Raw genomic sequence first — 21,411 nt, 5'->3', positions numbered from 1 at the left:
AATTAAAAATAATACAGAGAAAATCTGTATAGATAAAAAGATTAAAGATCCTAAGCCATGATACTAAGGACTTGCACCAATGTTTTAGCTAGCAGATGTGAAGCACTTGTACTATAATAAGCTGAATTTGCTAACTTCAGATATAAAAAGGATAAGCAAGTATACATGTACTGGTATTCCGTAATAATGACTATATTAATAAACAAAAATGGCTTTATATTGTATGGGTTGATAAGCAGAACCAAAAGAGTTTTCAGCAATCTGAAGAATAATATAGCTTTTAAATGTGTAATTTTAAGTAGGATATTTACCTCTTTAATCAGCACTTGTACTCTTCTCAGAATTGGCTTTTGCGTAACTCAGAGGTAGATTGAGACCCACCACTGGGCCAACAATACTAAGCCATGAGATAATATAGTTTGTACTCCTAACAAAGCAAAAAGAAAATATGCATTTTATACTGGGGAAAAATGTAACACGCTCTAGCTGTCTTTAAAAATTGAAGAACCATTCTAAAGACTACCAATATAACATTACAGACATCATTTTTATGTAGGATGGAAAAGTCCCTAAACTGACCTAAATGGCAGTTCTAACCTTCCAGGTTTGTGTAGTTCATTTAAGAGCATGTGTTAGTCCATTCTTAGGTTCATCTACAGAGCATATCAGTTGGTTGAAAGCTCCATTATCTCTTTATCCCAAGCCTGGGCTACGGACCTTCACAGACATTTTAGTTTGTGTATGTGAAACATTTGTTCTACAATAATCTAAAATTGCCAACTTTTAGGATGTAAAAACTCCTGGATCAACCCTGAAACAACCATGTTGTTTATAAACACAGTATAGCTATCACATAATAAAAGCTACAATCAGATAAACAAAAAACAAAAAAACCAACACTACAGCACAATGAACAATCAATAAAACATCTCCACAGATCTAAAAACATCTCAAGATTCAGTCTACTTAAGTTATAAAGCTAGATCTCACATAAAGCCTGTTATGTTTAAATGAGAACATTTTACATGCTCTTCCGAAGATGGCAAGGTTAGATTCTGATGGGCTATACTGGGTAGAGCACTGCAGTTGCAAACCATTAGCATAGTCTAAGCAGATCTGCTGCTACAGACCTGAATAGTTCGGGAGAGGATATCTGGAGTTGCAATTCATGACATTTGGAAGATCAGTACTTGCTTGTAATCTTTTCTCCCACATCTTTATATTTGAAGCTGTGCAGTTAACACTTTTTAAAGAAATGAAAACACAAGTTCTCAAGTTTCCCTCACACACTAGTACCCAGAGGTTATATGAATCCTGTGGATTTATTTTGTCCACTCAAGTCTCAGACTACGACCTGGGAGGCCAGGGTTCAAATCCCCACACAGCCATGAAGCTCACTGGGTGACCTTGGGCCAGTCACTGCCTCTCAGCCTCATGAAAACCCTATTCGTAGGGTTGCCATAAGTCGGAATCGACTTGAAGGGAGTACATTTACATTTTACAAGTCTTTTACCCATAGAAACTTTAGGCTGTGTTCCAGGGGACCCTAGTTCACACATTAATAACAATTAAGACCAAACAGACATTATGAACATGACATTTGAGAAACACCTCCTAAAATGTCCAAGGACTGGGAGTGACACTCTCAAGTTTGTTACAGTAAGAGATAAAGAACAAGCTTAAGGAATTGTGCCTTATTTCTAACCTGAATTTGTCTGGCTACAGAAGATTTGCAGGGTTCTCTAGAGGAGTGGTTCACTGTAAGTACACATTTATTTATTTTTCCTGAGTTATCCAGGGTGAATATGAGAACCTAGTAAGTCTAACAACTCATATTGATACTACTCACCTGCTTTGTTTATATGAACTGGATAACGCTGCAGCCATAAATTCATTTGTCCGACAGGGATGAAGAACAAAGAAAGGCTGTCCAAGTAATGGATGTTCCTGAAAAAAGCAATCTTGTGAATCATTTATATATCACTTTCAGTATTCAAAGTAGTTTACAATTGTTATTACATTTGTCCTTGTAACATAGGTTCTTAGGGTTCTCATTTTACAGCTGCTGAATGGAGGTTAAGAGATAGTGGCTTGCCAAAGACCAAGAAATCTAAATCTAAGCTCTAACTTTAATTCAGGACTTTTACATCCAAGTCCAATATTCTTTCAAATATCACACTTTTTAATTTACAGATCCACTAATTTCTTTACAGAAATATTACTAAACAAACACCCAAGGTGGTTAACATTCATAATTAAAAAAAAAACTTTTTAAACACAGCAACAAAACATAAACAAGACAGAACACAAAGGCCCAGCAGATAAAAGCACCAAGAGTGAGAAAGCCAGACATAATCAGACTCCAGACAGGTTGAAAGCCTGTGGAACAAAAACATATTCAGTGTTGGAATACTATCATACAGATGGTAATCTATTTTACAATCTCTCTGATACTATTCTAACACTGGTCCCAGGGCAAAGAGTTTCACAATGACAGACAAGGGAGCACTTTTACACATTTCTGCCAATGACAGCTTACATGGATCTCCCCATTTACTCTCAGTGGGCAGACAGGAGTGTATGGGAGGAGACAGTCCTTTAAACATCCTGATTAGCCTTTGATAAGTGATCAAAGTGATCTATGTGAACACTGAATGCATTTAATCAATCTATAGTCCAACACAGTTTAGCATATTGACAAAGAAAGAGACTCATCAATTATACAATGCTATGAATGCTGTAAACATTTTCAAAATGTTTGCAGATGAAAACACAAGATAAACTTTGATACTGCATCCATGTCAGTTCATTTTTGGTAATAATATTAGCGCAGATTCAGGCTATCTAAGACTTTCACTGGGGCTCTCCTGGTGGTTGGTTGAATATGATGATAATAGTAAGCAGGTTCTCTGTCTTCTGTTTGATGTTAGCAGTCTAGTATGTGCATGCAGAAAGCAGCCTTAGCCTGAGGGATTTTGTGTGCTGTCTAAAGATGCAAATCTGAAACGTGATTATATCTAAATGCAATTATACTAGTGAATCATCTGGATATTGTGCCATATGTTTTAATAGACAGTCTATATTAAATAGCAAGACGAGCATTTTCAAGGTACCCTTTGAGGGCATCTTGAAGATATTTAAGAACAACATTAGGTCACGACAAAACATCACTTTTTAAGGGCAGTACAAGAGAAAATGGGCTACTGGGGAAAATAAATTAAAGGAAATTAAAAAGGGATTAGAGTTTTTGGATAAATAAAAACATGTAATCCTTAAAGAACATTTTATTCTCTTGGTGGTTTGGAGAGGGTAGCATAAATTCCACCTTTATGTCCATGATCTAGTCTGTTCCATACTGGAACCATTGATCTCTGGCAAAGCAGTATGGGGGCTGTCTAAGCATATTACTCATTATTGGATTTGAAGATCAGAATTAGCATTTCGCTCATACACAGAGCCATTTTTATCGTGTTCCTGTAGTTCAATAGTGTTCTCTAGAAAGACGTTGTGAGGCTATCTTTATGCTCCTAAAATCCCCCCCCTTCCTTCTCACACAGTGGTTTTTACTGGAGCCTGGCTGTCCTCAAGACTAAGGAATATATTCCAGAATGTAGAATATTTTAAGACTAGAATCTAGACCAGCCTTACCCAAGCTAGTGCCCTCCAGATGTTTTGGACTACAACTCCCATCAATCTCAGCCAGCACAGGCACTAGCTTGAGGAAGGATAGAAACTAAATGATCTGGCCATCTGTAAGAATATTAACATTTTCACTAATCACAAACATACATAAGCATCAAAACCACTGAATGTTCTTTCACAGTCTTAAAGCACAACCTAGATTTCCACTACCACAGATCTCAATTCACAAGTTACACTTCGGTAGACCCAGAACTGATTTCCATGTCTGATTACACAATGGACAAAATTATGCAAATATGCAATTCCATGTTCAGACCTGAAAACTAAAATGAACTTTGGAATGATGAAAGTCTGTAAGCAAGTAAAATTTCTGTATTACCAACTTAAGCATGTTTACATCCGTAAGTAGATCACCATTGAAAGGGGGAAATAATGAGAGCCAGATGTGAAAACTGTCACAAATAAGTAAAATAAAAAACTGTTAAAGATGTACACTGAGTATTGCATCCAATTGTGTCCCTCTGCTGCCGGAAGGCTCTTTGACCCAGGGGAAGCTTCCATGAGGTATGTGTGATTCCTCCTTATTTCTGCATCCCCCTGTGCCCCCCTCCATATGCTCCAGAAGATTGAGGGAACTTTAGAACATAATGGGAAGTAGTGGGGATGGTGCAGGGAGATTTGTGAAAATAACTGTTATCCCCCCTTTTTGTTTTCTTGCATCACCAACTTTTTAATTGGTGATAGACTAGAAAGTGACCATCTTCCTCTACTATTCAACCTATCCTTAAAAAAAGGCCACTGCCATACAATAAAACCATCATGCAAAATCCTAAGGTCTGTACCCTGCTATAAGAGACTCCAGTGGTCTGCCTGTAATATCTCCAAGTTAGAGAGCCTCCTAGCTTCTCCACGAATCCTTAATTAGGAAACGTATAATGACATCAAATTCAATTTCTGAGATTCTATCTGACTATACAACACTATCCTCTGCCTTAGAAAATTCCATGGGTGTTACAAAATGCCCACGTAGTTCAGAAAACTTGAAATTTCCGAGGTGGTTTGACAGAGAATGCAAGATCTCCAAACAGACTCTAAGAAGAATTTACCACTCTTATAGAGAATCAAATGCAATAACCCTTCCCCCTGAATACTATCTGGCAAAGCAGAATTATAAAAAGCTAATTGTCCTTAAAAAGACAGGCCCAACAGGAAAGCTGGAAGACCTTAATAAATGCTTCCCTAAATAATGAATCGAAACTATTCTGGGCCTTAGTTACAAATGCCTTAGGATCATATGCCCCTTTGCACTGCAACATCAAACCTGAAATTTGGGAACGTTACTTTTCACTCCAATTCTCAAAACATAGGAATAATTCAAGTTGGACTTCAAATTTGATAAAGACAAGCAAACTACCTGATTGGCCCCCGGTAGTGCAAGAAGAGGTAGTCACTCAGATCAACAAACTCAAAAGTGGAAAAGCCCCAGGAATAGATAAAATTCTCCCAGAAATGTTAAAACATAATATTAATTGGTGGGCTCCATTACTCACATCCCTTTTTAACCAGATAAATCAGCATGGAAAAATCCCCTCAGCTTGGCTTGAGGCGGTGATTATTCCAATACACAAAAAAGGAGATAGGGAGGATCCTGCTAATTACAGGCCCATCAGTCTCCTCTCTGTGATAGGTAAAGTATTTGCGAGTCTCTTAAATGTCAGACTCCAACCTTGGATAGAGGAGGAAAACATCTTGGGACAAGAACAAATAGGCTTTTGTAAGCATAGATCTGCTATAGATCATTGCTTAATTTTGAGATTCCTGGTGGAAAAATACATGAGTGGTACAAACAGAGGCCTTTTTGTGGCATATATAGATCTTAAAACAGCTTTCGATACAGTCCCAAGAGACCTGTTATGGGCCAAATTAAATCTGACCACAATAGATAAGCGACTATTATTTTTGATTAGTCAGCTCTATCAATGCACTTCACTAAGAGTGCGATATGGGATAGATGGAAATCTAACCAGATCCATCTCTGCAAACATCGGAGTTCGACAGGGTTGTGTATTGGCGCCTACTTTGTTTAACCTTTTCCTAAACGACCTAAAAAACAAATGTTCTAATGAAAATCTCCACTCCCCAAATATTGCAGGAGTGAGCTGTCCTCTGCTACTATATGCCGATGACACGGTCCTGATGTCCTTTTCTGAAATCGGCCTTAAACGCCTACTACGGACTTATATTTGTTACTGCGAACAAAATTTTCTTACAATTAATCACACTAAGTCCAAAATAATGACATTCACCAAAAATAACTCAAAACATCTTTGGAAAATAGAAGGCTTACTGTTTGAACAGGTTAAGAAATTTAAGTACCTAGGCATCTTATTCTGTCCCTCACTCTCCTGGACCCCTCATATTAAGGCCGTAACTCAAGCAGCCCATAACACCTCTAAAGCCCTAATTAGGTTCTATTATACAAAAGGCGGATGTTTCATCCCTGCTGCTATAAAAAAATTTAAAATTAAAATAATATCACAGCTCCTCTATGGAATCCCGATTTGGGTCACTCAGTATAATAAAAAAAATCGAGTCAATATTATCAACTTTTCTTATGTCCATTTTCGGGTTACCAAGATGTGCCTCTTCAGCCGGCCTCCGTCTAGAGTCAGGGTTTAACTCTTTAGAATGTACAGCTTGGTTGCAAGCATTCAATTTCTGGCTCAGGATAGCCTATTCGGGGGGCCCTTCAGGACTTATACATCTTATATGGAAAGATCCATTTAAAAGTTCATGGACTAAAATCTTTGAAGGGAAGCTAAATCACCTAGGTCTGTCTTTAGAGCTCCTGTCATCGTGGGGCTTTGAAACAGCCAAAGCAGTTATTATTCAACAAATTAAAGACCTTGACCGGCAGTATTTATTTTCTAAGGCATTAACATCTTGCTCCCCCCTTCAACTTGGTTTGAATTTTAGCTTCCCATCTCATATGCCTTATTTAGAACAGCTAAACTTTTCACAATATAGGTTCCTGTTCTCCAGAGCAAGATTCAACTGCCTACCCTCTGCTCTGCTTACAGGCCGTTTTCAAGGTATCCCTTATGTTAAACGCTATTGTATTTGCAATGCTAATACCCCCGAAACCCTAGATCACGTTCTTTTAGAATGTGAGCTATATAAGGATTTTTAAGAGCTAAAATTATCTCTCCACTTACTTCTGGACTCTCTAATAAACATCCAGAACGGATACTTTTCCATCTTTTGTCTGACAAAAATAAATCCATAACTGAAGCAGTTGCTAAATTCCTTTATATAGCGCAGGTGCTACGGAAAAGACATGTGCAATGCGTTTAATGCTGTTGATACTCTTATTTTTAAATGATATCTTCATATCTTATTTTAAATGATATCTTCATGTATTTGTATTTGTACGCACAATATGTATACAAATCCTTGTTTTTTAGCTGACTGGGTCTATGACTGTAATTAAATAAAAAAATTGAATTTGAAAATAACTTCCCTTTCCACTCAGAACATTTTGTCAATGGAAAGACACAACTAGACAGAGCAACACTTACTGGACTGAACAAAGTTTCAAGCTCCTTTTGTTTTAATCCAGAAGACAAACTACAAATTCATGCAATGATGCTACCATCTGCTATCCATACTAGTGAACTGATGCCATTCTGCATTATAAAGTGACTGCCAATCAGAATAAAAAATATATTATTCCACTCAGACTGAATCAGAAATGTGCTAAAATACATCTCTTTATATCTGCAATGTGCTCCTGGATCTGTCAAATATCTCTTCTGCCCTCTCTGTTTGCTCCTTCTTTCTTTAAGGCATTGGCTAATATGCTCTAACATGAGAGGCTCAGAGATCATCGCCTCTCTGGCTTCTATTAGCACTATTGCTTGGATGCCACAAAGAGAATCACCTTTGTCCCAGGCATCTAACAGCTTCTGGGATTATTTCTGTAAGGCCTTTGGCACAATCCCCTAGTTTCTCTTCCTTACTGTTAACTCAGCGTATACCTAACCCTGAACATGTATAACTTGCATACAGCTTTACCATTGAACCGTGCCTACACTTCCCTTCCCTTCCCGTTTCCCCCTTTAATGAACTGCAGACTGTAAATTCTTGGGGCATGAACCTGCCCTCTTATATTCTATAAAGTGTGAAACATTATCACAGGTGTGATAAGCTCTTTTTCTTCCATATAGGATATTCATTGACATACAATTATTCACACACCTTGCTTCTCAGTCCTCAGCTGCCCTGGGAACATACATTCATGTTGAAGGTACTGAATATCAATTATGTAAATAAATAAAAATAAAATATATAATATCATCAGTTCTACCAATATGCTTGTCCAAATTTTCATTGTGTGTGTGTGTGTCTGTGTGATGTGCCTTCAAGTCGATTATGACTTATGGTGACCCTATGAATCTGCAACCTCCAGTAGCATCTGTTGTAAACATAAACCTGTTCATATATTGTAAATTCAGGTCTGTGGCTTCCTTTATGGAATCAATCCATCTTGTTGGGTCTTCCTCTTTTTCTACTCCCTTCTGCTTTTCCCAGCATTATTGTCTTTTCTAGTGAATCATGTCTTCTCATTATGTGTCTAACGTATGATAACCTCAGTTTCGTCATTTTAGCTTCTAGTGATATTCTGCTTTAATTTGTTCTAACACCCAATTATTTGTCTTGTTCATGGTCCATGGTATCCGCAAAACTCCTCCAATGCCACATTTCAAATGAGTTGATTTTTCTCTTATCCACTTTTTTCACTGACCAACTTTCACATCCATACCTAGAGATCAGCAATACCATGGTCTAAATGATCTTGACTTTGGTGTTCAGTGATACATCTTTGCATTTGAGGATCTTTTCTAGTTCTCTCATAGCTGCCCTCTCCAGTCCTAGTCTTGACTGTTGTCTCCATTTTGGTTAATGACTATGCTAAGGTATTGATAATCCTTGACAAGTTCAATGTCCTCATTATCAACTTTGAAGTTACATAAATCTTCTGTTGTCATTACTTTAGTCTTTTTGACGTTCAGCTTTAGTCCATCAAGCCACAAAAGCAATTTCATATGCTGAATTTTCACACAAATGTAACTGCCATTAAGATTATTCATACAATTTAAAAAATAGTATAATCTCCTTAATTGCAAAGTATAATATGTCACACACTTGTCACACACTTCAAACTACTGAAAATACAATTTAGGATTAACATTGTTTCCAATACAATAAAAATGGCACATACATCATAATATTTCTTGTTATTACAAATCTAAACAGACTGCTTTTTTAACATTTTCTCTGGCTTTCATCTTGAGTATTTGTATCTGACATAGTACCTTCAGTGTCTTTATCTTGTTTCATCAGATAATGGCTCTGATATCATGAAGGACATCCTGCTATCAAACACCATTTTCGGTGTCAAGGATATTGCATTTTCCCAGCATTCAAACTAAATATATGTTGCTGGGAAAATAAGATTCTCTCCCCAGCTAGTAATGCAACGTGGCATGCTGTCTAGAAAATGACTCAATATCTTAGACATCTAATGGATAGTATTCATGACATTAGTGATAGCAAACATCACCCTGCTCCTTACTTTCACACACATCAGATATGTCCTGCTCATCATGCTGTGCTCTTAATAGCAGCACACCAACTCTTTTATCAGTGAAAGAGAAAGAGAAACTCTTACACACACCTTCAGATTTGCCTTGAGATTTTATCTTGACTTGTTGCAGAGGTAAAAAATAACACCTGGCTTCTCCAAATTTTGCCTTAAAACAGTTGCCTCCCAGTCCTGACTCTGGATAATTGGTCAACTGCCTGTTTTGGATGGGATTATAGTCTTCTGGAAGAAGCTAAGGGTGCTGCTGGATCCATTTCTGTCAGTAGAGGCCCAAGTGATCTCAGTGACTAGGAGTGCCTTTTACTAGCTTTGGCTGGTAAGACAGTGATAACCGTTTTTGGATCAGGACAGCTTGATCACTGTTGTCCATAAGAAGAGCATGTATCAGGCTAATAGCCCATTTACTCCATTTACTCCAGCATCCTGTTCTCACAGTGCCCAACCAGTTGCTGTCAGGATGCAGGATTGGGACCCTAGCACTTCAGACGATGAGCAGGAGATCACTTTCTCAGAGCTGGGTGAAGAGGGGGAGGGAGAACTCTCAGAGATAGTGTTGCCCAGCGACCGCAGCGGCCTTGAAACTCCAGCAGACAAAGTTACAGACACTACTCAGGAATTTCCCACGCTTACCCCCCTCACTGAGCCAGAGCCGTTAGACCAAGAAGGAGGGGGGATTCCACTCCCTCCTCAGCCAGGGAAAAGTCAGCCTGATGGGTATGATGCTCACCCCCCCTTTCTCCAATCCCAGAAACAGAATCTTCAGAAGAGGAGGGGGAGGCAGAACTTCCACCCTCACCACGAACCCGGAGAAGGGAAAAACGAGTCAGGGGGAGAGAGAGAAGGGGCGGGGAAGAAATTGTCCTAAGGCGGAGTGAGAGAATTCGCACCAGAAAGCCCCCTTAAAAAGGATAAGGGGGGGCGGGAATTCCTTGTTCTGTCAACTCTCTTGCATGTCGCAGGACACGTGTATTGTGTTGCTTCATGAGATGACGTAGTCTCTGTCTGGATATTACATTAATAAAAACTGAATTGCTTTCATCGACTGGTGTGATTCCTGAGTCCAGCCCTGGACACGACAGATTGACAGAACCACCAACTTCACCCTCAACGCTCCCACCGCTTGAACACGACAAGATGGAGAAGGGAGCAGGGGGAACAAATCCCACTTCTGAGACGGAAGAAGTGAGACGGCTGAGAACCAATGTGGCGGATTTACAGGCAGATGTTCAAACCTTGTTAGCGGCTGTCAGGACTTTGAAGACTGAGAATCAGGCCCTGAGAACCACAGTAGATCAGATGCGAGCAGCCCCTCCGGCAGCTTTGGTGAAGATCCCTATAGGATTATCACCTAAATATGCAGGACAGAGTGAGCAGCTCTCTACCTTTGTGGCTCAGTGTGAATTGTATTTGGACATCAGAAACGCAGAGTTTCCCAGTGATGTTGCCAAGGTGGCATTCGTCATTAGTCTCTTGGAAGGAGAAGCTGCCAAGTGGGTAACTCCGTACCTGGTCAGAAAGGATGGCCTTCTGGGAAGGTATAGACTTTATGCGAGCCATGACTGAGATGTTCCAGGACCCTCAAAGGGCGGTGACGGTGGCCAGGCAGTTGGGGGCCTTGAAGCAAGGGAAGGAACGGTGTCAGAGTACACCAACGCTTTTAAAATTTTGTCCCAGGAAACTGGTTATAATGATGCAGCCTTGATGTTCATGTATAGGAGTGGACTGAGCTCTGAAGTCCTGGATGAATTGGTTAGAGCCTCCCCCCCAAATAATTTGCCTGGACTGATTCGGCTATGCCTACAGATCAACCATCGGTTGGAAGGAAGGCACCTGGAAAAGAAACAGGAAGTCCAGAGATATTCGGTTTCAGCATCTCGCAGTAAGACCCTTCCGACCCCAGGAACATCAGGCAATGTGACTGAGGGACAGGGAGGGGCCAGGCCAAAGCTGTCGGAAGAAGAAAGGGAGAGGCGTCGTAAAGAACGTTTATGCTTCTATTGATCAAAACCAGGCCATTTGGCTAGAGATTGTGTACTAAAAGGGGGAAAAACAGAGCCGGCGGAGAATCCAGTCCATGTACAGGCCTGTGGACTGGGGGCTACATTGGACAAAGGGCCTCAGGTGGCAACACCTCCTTCAAGAGGAGTCTTGGTACTGCCAATTCGGATTACAACTTCCAAAGGAGTAATGTTTAACTCCACCGCATTAATTTATAGTGGAGCAACCACAAATTTCATTGATGCAGAGCTAGCAAAGCGTTACGGAATTTCCCAATGGAAGCTGGACACCCCCTTGCCGGTGGAGACCATAGATGGGAGGCCCCTGAAAGGAGGGGGGGTAATGAGAGCAACAGAGAAATTGAAACTGCAAATCCCGGGGCACAAAGAGTTCATTTTGTTGTATGTAACAGACCTTTCGACCTTTGATGTAATCCTCGGAATGCCCTGGTTAGTCAAGCACGACCCACAGATAAAGTGGAAGGACGCTGTGGTGTGGTTCACTTCTCAGTATTGCCAGGAAAACTGTCAGGCAGAAGAAAAACCCGACACGTTGGCTGGAGCAGTGCAGGAGATCGAGCAGGTAACCCTCCCCTCAAAGTATGGAGAATTTAGAGATGTATTCGATGAAAAAGAGGCAGAGACGTTACCTCCCCACCGTCCTTATGACTGTGCGATTGATTTAGTGCCAGGAGCCAGCATTCCATCGGGAAGAGTTTATTCTCTCACAGAGAAAGAGAGAGAGGCCCCGAAGGAATTCCTGAAAAAAAACCTGAAGCGAGGATTCATACGTCCCTCACAGTCCCCCGCTGGAGCGCCCCTGTTGTTCGTGAAGAAGAAGGGGGGGGAGCTCAGGCCTTGCAATGATTACCGTGCATTGAATCAAATCACCATCCCTAACAGCTATCCGCTGCCCCTGATCTCAGAGCTGCTAGACCGACTGTGCTCTGCAAAAATCTTCACGAAACTGGACTTACGAGGGGCATACAATCTGATCAGAATGAGGGAGGGCGATGAATGGAAAACAGGGTTTTTGACCTCTTATGGTCAGTTTGAATATCTGGTGATGCCATTCGGGCTTTGTGGAAGGCCAGGCATGTTTCAAAAGTTCATGAACGACGTGTTTAGAGACCTTTTGGACACATACGTAATCTGTTACTTAGATGATATCCTGGTGTTCTCAAAGAACCAAGAAGACCATGATCAGCATGTGAAAACTGTGTTGAGAAGACTGCGAGAGAATCATCTGTATGCTAAGCTAGAGAAATGTGGATTTGACCTCAAGTCTTTGGACTTCCTTGGGTATCGCATCTCAGCTGAAGGAGTGGAAATCGATCCAGAAAAAGTGAGTTGTGTACTGGATTGGGGACAACCAGCCACTAAAAAGGATGTACAACATTTTTTGGGATTTGCCAACTACTACAGAAAGTTTATTCCAGGTTTCTCCAAGTTAACATCCCCTCTCACTGACTGCTTAAGGGGGAAGAGAAAATTTCAATGGACAGAGGACGCTGCAAGAGCCTTTGAGGAGTTGAAGGTAAAGTTTTCCTCTGAGCCCATCTTGCGCTTCGCTGACCCTACCCGCCCTTTCGTTGTGGAAGCAGATGCTTCAGACTTTGCTATCGGGGGGGTCCTCTTACAGGGGAATGGGGAAGGAACGGAGCTACACCCTTGTGCGTACTTCTCCAGAAAACTGAGGGATGCTGAGAGGAACTATACAGTGTGGGGAAAAGAGTTACTAGCCATTAAGGATTCTTTTCAAAATTGGGACTTCCGGGAAGTGGTGCTGGCTGGTGGTTGTCTCTGAGGGAGCTCTGCCTCAGAGGAAGCTTTTTTCAGGTTAAAAGCCAGCCAAGAGGAATCTTGGACTGGCTTAAATGTTCTCCAAGGTATAGGAGAACCGATCAGATCTTCCACAAGACTTCGTTGAGCTGTCGGCGGCTGGAATTGATCAGGAAATTCCTGAGATAAGAAGGCAAGCCGATCGGCTGAAGACGGAGTCAGGAATTCCACGCAAGCTGAACTGGAATAAAGCGAAGCGTTTTTTCTTCTCTCTCAAAAAAAAAAACGTTCTTAACCAGCGAGCCCACTTCTGCCTAAACCTTATCATTCGGCTTAAATTACTGCAATAAAAGGGATTTGTTTATGAATCAGCAATTGAGAAACCTGGGTGAGTCATACTTTTTCTCTTTTAAATATAATTAAGGAAGAAAGAAAATATAAACAACTTATATACTTTTTTTACGACAAAAAGCTGGCTTGAATTTGGACTTTTAAAGTTTAAAAACGGATGAGAGGTAATTATTATATTTTGGACTATTTTTCTCTTTGGACTATTTCTTGTTGGATGAATCCGCTGCTCGTATATGCTACTAATTGTTTAGTCTTGGCAACCAGAATTGTTTTGCATTCTTGGAAGCAGATAAGGACTGTGTTGTGCTGGCTGGATTTCAATAATAGGCCTGGAATATTAACTCTTCTTTTTGGTGGAGGGAAAAAAAGAAAAGAAATAGACTGCCCTTAGGTTCTGAAACAGTGATTAATATTAGAAATTAAAGGCCTCTTTTTGAAAATGACAACTAAAAAAACAACCAAGGCCCAGGGGCGAAGAGGTTCTATTGATACACAGGAAGAGGATATACCCCCAGAAATGTTTCAAAAAATAATGGAAGGGATTAATGCTATAAAACAGGAAATGAAACAGGAAATGAAAACTGAATTGACAGATATAAAAGACTATATTAAAACACAAGTGGATGAGATTAAAGGGACAATTGGGCAAATAAAGGAAGATGCAAAAAATACTAAAGAAAAGGTACAAACCTTGGAGAATAGAACAGATATACTAAATCTGGAACTAGAAAAAAATTTGGACTATTTAGCTGTGACTGAAATGAGAAATAAAGAGCATTGTTTGAGATTCCGTGCAATCCCTGAGGAAACAGGTGAAGACATTAGAGATAAAATTGTTAATGCTTTAGTAAAATTTCTGGACTTGAATGAAGATAGGATGGAATTTGAAATAGACAAAGTTTATAGAATTAACTCCAGATATGCAACAATGAAAAAAATTCCAAGAGATGTGCTTGTTCATTTCGTAAAGAAGACGACCAGAGATATGGTTTTACAGCAACACTTTAAATATACCTTTAAAATTGATGGTAAGGAAATACTGGTGATGAAGGAAATTCCTATTAGACTTTTACGTAAGAGAAAAGAATATGCTTTCCTTACAGAAAAACTTAAGCAATGCAAAATTCAATTTAGGTGGGACGTTCCAGAAGGAGTGATTTTTACATTCAGACAACAGAAATACAGACTGAATACTGTTCAAAAAGCAAGGGACTTCTTGAGAAAAGCTTCAAAAGATATGGAAGAAGATAAACTCAAAGATATGGATATAGTTCCTGGGAAACAAAGTCAACAAGGATATGCAGAGGAGGGGAAGGAAGATGATGGATCAAAAGGAGCATCAGGCAAATTTTAAAATACACGCTTAATGATGGATTACAAATACCTAACTTGGAATATAAATGGAGCCAACACGGCGCAGAAGAGAAAGAAAGTGTTTCATTATTTGAAAAAATTAAAATTGGATATAATTTGTTTACAAGAAACTCATATTCAGAAGAAAGATTCCAAATATTTGATTTGTAAAAATTTGGGTGAAGAATTTATTTCAGCTGGACCAAAAAAAAAAAATGGAGTTGTTCTCTATATTAACCCACAATTGCTTCCTAAATTGGTATTATTGGACGATAGTGGTAGATTTGTGGGGGTTGAAATTACTTTACAAGGTACAAACATTTTGATAGTGGGTATTTATGCCCCCAATGAAGATAAAACAAGGTTTTATACAGGACTTATGGAAAAATTGTCAGAGTTTTCATATGAGCATTGGTGTGTCATGGGTGACTGGAATGGGGTAATCTCACCAAAAATTGATAGGCTTTCTGAAAAAAATATCAAAGAGACACAAGGTAAATTACCGAAGATTTGTTTTGAACTCATGGAACATTTAGAATTGGTGGATACCTGGAGATATATAAATGATAATGCAAAGGAATTTACTTATTTTTCAGAAAGACATAAAACATTTTCGAGGATTGATATGATTTGGATGTCAAAAATTTTAGCGAAGGATATTTTTAAAATGGATATATTACCAAAAACTTTTTCGGACCACAATCCTGTGATATTAACTTTAAAAAAAAAAAATCTTGGATTTAGATGGAGACTAAATGAATCTTTATTACAGAATGATAAAGTAGTACAAGAATGTAAGAAGAAATTAAAGGAGTTCTTTGAATATAATTTATATAAAGGAACAAGTGAAAATATTGTTTGGGATACTAGTAAGGCATTTATGAGGGGATACTTTATTAAATGTAATTCTGAATTAAAAAAAAAGAAACAACAGAAAATGCAATTAATTTTGGAAGAAATAAAACAAAAAGAGGAAGAATTGAAAAAGAATCCAGCTAAAGTTTCTATTGTAAATCAAATTAAAATGTTACAGAAGCAAGTATCAATGTTGACAGTTAGAGAAATTGAAAGGAAATTAAATTTTGCTAAACAAAGGACTTTTGAATTTGCAAATAAACCTGGGAAATGGTTAGCATATAAATTAAGAAAAGAACGTCAAAAAAATATTATTTTAAAGATACAAGAAGGAGATGAGACGCTGACAGATAATGTAAAAATCAAAAAGATTTTTCATCAATATTACTCAACATTGTATAAGTGTCAAGAAATTCCATCTGAAAAAATAGAAGAGTATTTATCTAAACAGAATTTGCCGAAAATTACAGATTTTCAGAGACAAGTTATTAATGGCCCTATTACGTCAAGAGAGATATCTGAAGCTATAAATAAAATTAAATTAGGAAAGGCGCCAGGACCAGATGGGCTATCTGCAATGTATTATAAATGTTTGGAGGAAGAACTCTTGCTACCCTTACAGTCTACAATGAATTCTATTTTGCAAGAGGGAAAGATACCGGATAGTTGGAAAAATGCTAATATAACATTAATACCTAAAGAGGACCAAGATTTAACTAAAACAAAAAATTATCGGCCAATATCTCTACTGAATAATGACTATAAAATTTTTACAATGATTTTGGCTGAAAGATTGAAAATAATATTGCAACAATTTATTCAGGAAGATCAATCAGGGTTTTTACCTAAAAGACAATTACGTGACAACGTCAGGAATGTTTTGAATGTGTTGGAATATTTAGAACAACGAAATGATAAACAAGCAGCTTTGATTTTTTTAGATGCTGAAAAAGCATTTGATAATTTGAATTGGAAATTTATGTTCCAGGTTTTGGAGCAAATGGATTTTGGAGACAACTTTATAAAATGGATCAGATCGATTTATACATCACAGAAGGCCCAGATAATTGTTAATGGAGACTTAACGGATTCATGTGAAATACAAAAGGGTACAAGACAGGGATGTCCATTATCTCCCCTTTTATTTATTCTGGTTTTAGAAGTGCTGCTTAGAGATATAAGGCAAGATAAAAGGATTTCGGGATTAAAAATAAAAAAAGAAGAATATAAATTGAGAGCATTTGCTGATGATTTGATAATTGTACTAGAAAACCCTTTGGAAGGAATTCATATATTGATGGACAAATTAAAAGAATTTGGACCGTTAGCAGGATTTAAGATCAACAATCAAAAAACAAAGATGTTGGTGAAAAATTTAACTTTAAGGGAACAGAAAGAGTTAATGGACAAGACAGATTTTACAATAGAAAAAAAGTTGAAATATCTAGGCATCATCATGACAAATAAAAACTCAAAGCTGTTTCATAATAATTACGAAAAATTATGGACAGAGATTAAGAAAGACTTGCTAAGATGGGATAAACTACAACTGTCATTAATGGGTAGAATATCTGTGATAAAAATGAATGTATTACCGAGAATGATGTTTTTGTTTCAAACAATACCTGTAATATCCTCTGATTTACCTTTTAAACAATGGCAAAAAGATATTTCTAAATTTGTATGGCAAGGAAAAAAACCAAGAGTTAAATTTAAATTACTTCAAGACGCTAAAGAAAGAGGAGGACTGGGATTACCAAATTTGAGACTTTATTTTGCTGCCTGCTGTTTAGTCTGGATAAAGGAATGGATCTTATTGAGGAATAAAAGACTATTGGATTTGGAGGGCCACAATCTGAAGTGGGGATGGCATGGATATCTATGGTATGACAAAGTAAAAGTAAACGTAGACTTTAACAATCATTTTATAAGACGTTCTCTGTTATGGATACAAACCAAGGTTTTATTCGAAAATACCATTATGTGTCTCAAGTCAAGAAGCGTTTTATAGAAGAGAAATGTCTGGAAAAGAGAAATGGTTAACTTATCAAGAACTATTAGAAAATGTACATGGAGAATACACAATGAAAGAGAGAGAACAATTGATAAAGGAAGGATATAGTTTTCATTGGTTTGCCTATTTACAATTGTTAGAAAGATATAAAATGGACAAGAAAATGTATGGGTTTGAAATAAGTAAATCTGATTTTGAAATAGGTTTGTATACAAATGATGAAAACATAATTGCAAAAATGTATAAACTTTTATTGAAAATGGATATGGAGGAAGAACAAGTAAAAGAGTGCATGGTAAAATGGGCAAAAAATTTTGGTCATAACATACAAATGGATCAATGGGAAAATATGTGGAAAAAAGGCTTGAAATTTACATTATGTTATAATCTTAAAGAAAATTTTTATAAAATGATGTACCGTTGGTACATGACTCCAGAAAAGCTGTCAAAAATGTATAGTAATGTCTCTAATGTTTGTTGGAAATGTAAACAACAAGAAGGATCTTTTTATCATATGTGGTGGTCATGTAAAAAGGCGAAATTATTCTGGGCACAGATAGGTAGGAAGATGCAAAAAATTTTAAAGATAAATATTCAGTCAAAACCAGAATTTTTTTTACTGGGTTTTATGGATAAACAAATAGAAAAGAAATATGGAAGAATATTATTATATATGATTACGGCAGCAAGATTATTATATGCACAAAAGTGGAAAATGGAATCAATACCAACAATGGAAGAATGGCTACTGAAATTAATGGACTTAGTAGAAATGGATAAATTGACGTGTTTACTTAGAGAAAAATCGACAGATACATTCCTTAAGGATTGGAAGCCTCTCTTAGACTTTTTGTCGAAAGATCAAAATAAAATGATGATACTGGGATTTGATGATTAATTAAGACAGCTTATGGAGAAAAGGGATTCTGTATGTACATATTAAGGGACAGGTTTGATGTATATTATATACTTATAGCTGATCTGTGACAAATCGGAAGTCAACCATTTTATTTTTATTTTTTTGTTGTAGTATTGTTATGTTTTTTCTTACTTTGTTTTGTTTGTTTTTTGGAAAAATTTGAATAAAAACTATATAAAAAAAAAAAAAGGATTCTTTTCAAAATTGGAGGCAATACTTAGAGGGGGCTCAACATCAGAAAGAAGTACGTTCAGATCACAAGAACCTGGAGAGTCTACAGACGGCCCAGAAGTTGAACCAGAGGCAGATACGTTGGTCGCAGTTTTTTACCAGGTTTAACTTCAAGATTACTTACCATGCCCATGAAAAAAATCAGAGAGCAGATGCCCTGTCCAGACAGCCACAATACAAAGGAGGTGAGATTGACAACCAACCCCAGTACGTGGTTCCGCCAGAGAAACTGGTGTTGGGATCATGTCAACCTTCTTGGGAAGAGGAGCTCAGAAAGGCACAAAAGGAGGACCCATGCACGCAACAGTACATTCAGGAGATGGAACAGAGCCAGGGACCAGAAGTAAACTTCCATTGGAAAGATGGGCTGTTGTGGCGTAACACCGCCAGATATGTGCCGAAGGGTGAGCTAAGACTTAGAATCCTGCGTCAATGTCATGACTCCGTCACAGCGGGACACTCTGGCATCTTTAAGACCATACAGAATGTAGCCAAGGACTTTTGGTGGCCTCAAATGCACAGAGACATTGAGAACTACGTAAAATCCTGTGCTGTCTGTATGCGAGCAAAAACAGAGACGGGAAGGCCTACCGGATTGTTGGAGCCCCTCCCTACTCCGAATGAACCCTGGAAAGATTTATCCATGGATTTTATAACTGATTTGCCGAGGTCCCAAGGAATGACGGCCATCCTAGTCATAGTGGATTCCCTCACAAAAATGGCGTATTTCCTCCCTTGCCCAGGGGCCTTAGAAGCTAAAGAAACAGCCAAGTTGTTCATAAAGGAAATTTACCGTTTACATGGGCTGCCAAACAGTTTAGTTGCAGATCGAGGAACCCAGTTCACAGCTAAGTTTTGGAGAGCAGTTTGGAAGCAGTTGCAGACGGAGTTAAAACTTTCTTCTGCTCATCATCCTCAGACGGACGGGCAGACGGAAAGGCTGAACGCGGTCTTGGAAAGGTATTTACGTTATTATGTTTCGTATCAACAAAATGACTGGGTTTCCTATTTGCATTTTGCAGAGTTTGCCTGTAATAACTCCTTGCATACTAGCACTGGACAGACACCCTTCTTTGATAATTATGGGTTCCATCCCAAGGCATTCCCTAGTAGTGCATCAAATGTGCTGGCACCTGCAGCAGGAGAATTTCTGAGGGAATTACAGGCCGTGCAGCAGGTGCTTAAACAGCAATTAAATTAGGCCAAACTAGAGTACAAAAGAATTGCTGACCAACATCGAAGAGAGGGGGCCTCCCTCCAGCAAGGAGATCAGGTGTGGCTGTCCACCCGCTTCCTTCAGATGCCAGGCAAGTGTAGGAAGCTGCAAGACAGGAAACTGGGGCCTTTCGAAGTGGAGGCACAAATCAATCCCGTGGCCTATAGACTGAAATTGCCTGCTACCTTCAAACTCCATCCTGTGTTTCATCGCTCTTTGTTAACGAAAGCAGCCCCTCCCAGCGAGTTACGGCCACTGGAAGTTCCGGGAGCACCCATTCTAGTAGGGGGACAGCCGGAGTTCGAAGTGGAACAGATTCTGGATTCCAGAAGGAGGCATAATCAATTACAGTACTTAATTCACTGGAAGGGTTATGGGCCAGCTGACAGATCCTGGGAAAATGAAAGGGATGTGCATGCCCCAGATTTAGTGGAAGAATTCCATAACCAGTTTCCCCATCGTCCGAAACCGACAGGTGGTGGGGGCACAGCATGAGAGGGGGGATGGTGTCAGGATGCAGGATGGGGACCCTAGCACTTCAGAGGATGAGCAGGAGATCACTTTCTCAGAGCTGGGTGAAGAGGGGGAGGGAGAACTCTCAGAGATAGTGTTGCCCAGCGACCGCAGCGGCCTTGAAACTCCAGCAGACAAAGTTACAGACACTACTCAGGAATTTCCCACGCTTACCCCCCTCACTGAGCCAGAGCCGTTAGACCAAGAAGGAGGGGGGATTCCACTCCCTCCTCAGCCAGGGAAAAGTCAGCCTGATGGGCATGACGCTCACCCCCCCTTTCTCCAATCCCAGAAGCAGAATCTTCAGAAGAGGAGGGGGAGGCAGAACTTCCACCCTCACCACGAACCCGGAGAAGGGAAAAACGAGTCAGGGGGAGAGAGAGAAGGGGCGGGGAAGAAATTGTCCTAAGGCGGAGTGAGAGAATTCGCACCAGAAAGCCCCCTTAAAAAGGATAAGGGGGGCGGGAATTCCTTGTTCTGTCAACTCTCTTGCATGTCGCAGGACACGTGTATTGTGTTGCTTCATGAGGAGATGTAGTCTCTGTCTGGATATTACATTAATAAAAACTGAATTGCTTTCATCGACTGGTGTGATTCCTGAGTCCAGCCCTGGACACGACAGTTGCCCATAGGAAGCCCGCAAACAGGAACTGGGTGCAAGAGCACTCTCCCCTCCTGTGGTTTCCAGCAACTGGTATTCGGAAGCATAGCCATCATGGCCAGTAATCATTGATAGCATTATCCTCCATGAATTTGTCTAATCCTGTTTTAAAGCCATCCAGATTGATGGCCAACACTGCTCCTGTGGGAGCAAATTCCATTATTTAACTATGTGCTGTGTGAAGAAGTATTTTTTTTTGTCTGTCCTGAATA

At 39.2% G+C, this 21,411-nt stretch overlaps 1 protein-coding gene across 1 annotated transcript in view; it reads right to left on the bottom strand.

Annotated features, from left to right (window-relative positions):
- The window catches only part of ATG10 (autophagy related 10), a 227,044-nt gene that overhangs the window by 6,272 nt on the left and 199,361 nt on the right, over nt 1–21,411 (bottom strand). Inside the window, exons 6-7 of the mRNA XM_061621880.1 lie at nt 1,850–1,947; nt 312–427 (exon numbers count right to left, since the gene is read on the bottom strand). Coding sequence (XP_061477864.1) covers nt 316–427; nt 1,850–1,947 — 210 coding nt within the window. The 3' untranslated portion in view covers nt 312–315. The remainder of the gene's footprint in view (nt 1–311; nt 428–1,849; nt 1,948–21,411) is intronic.

The sequence above is a fragment of the Rhineura floridana genome, chromosome 1 (assembly GCF_030035675.1).
Source record: "Rhineura floridana isolate rRhiFlo1 chromosome 1, rRhiFlo1.hap2, whole genome shotgun sequence".
Taxonomy (NCBI): Eukaryota; Metazoa; Chordata; class Lepidosauria; order Squamata; family Rhineuridae; genus Rhineura; species Rhineura floridana.
This window is presented reverse-complemented; position numbering and strand designations above follow the sequence as displayed.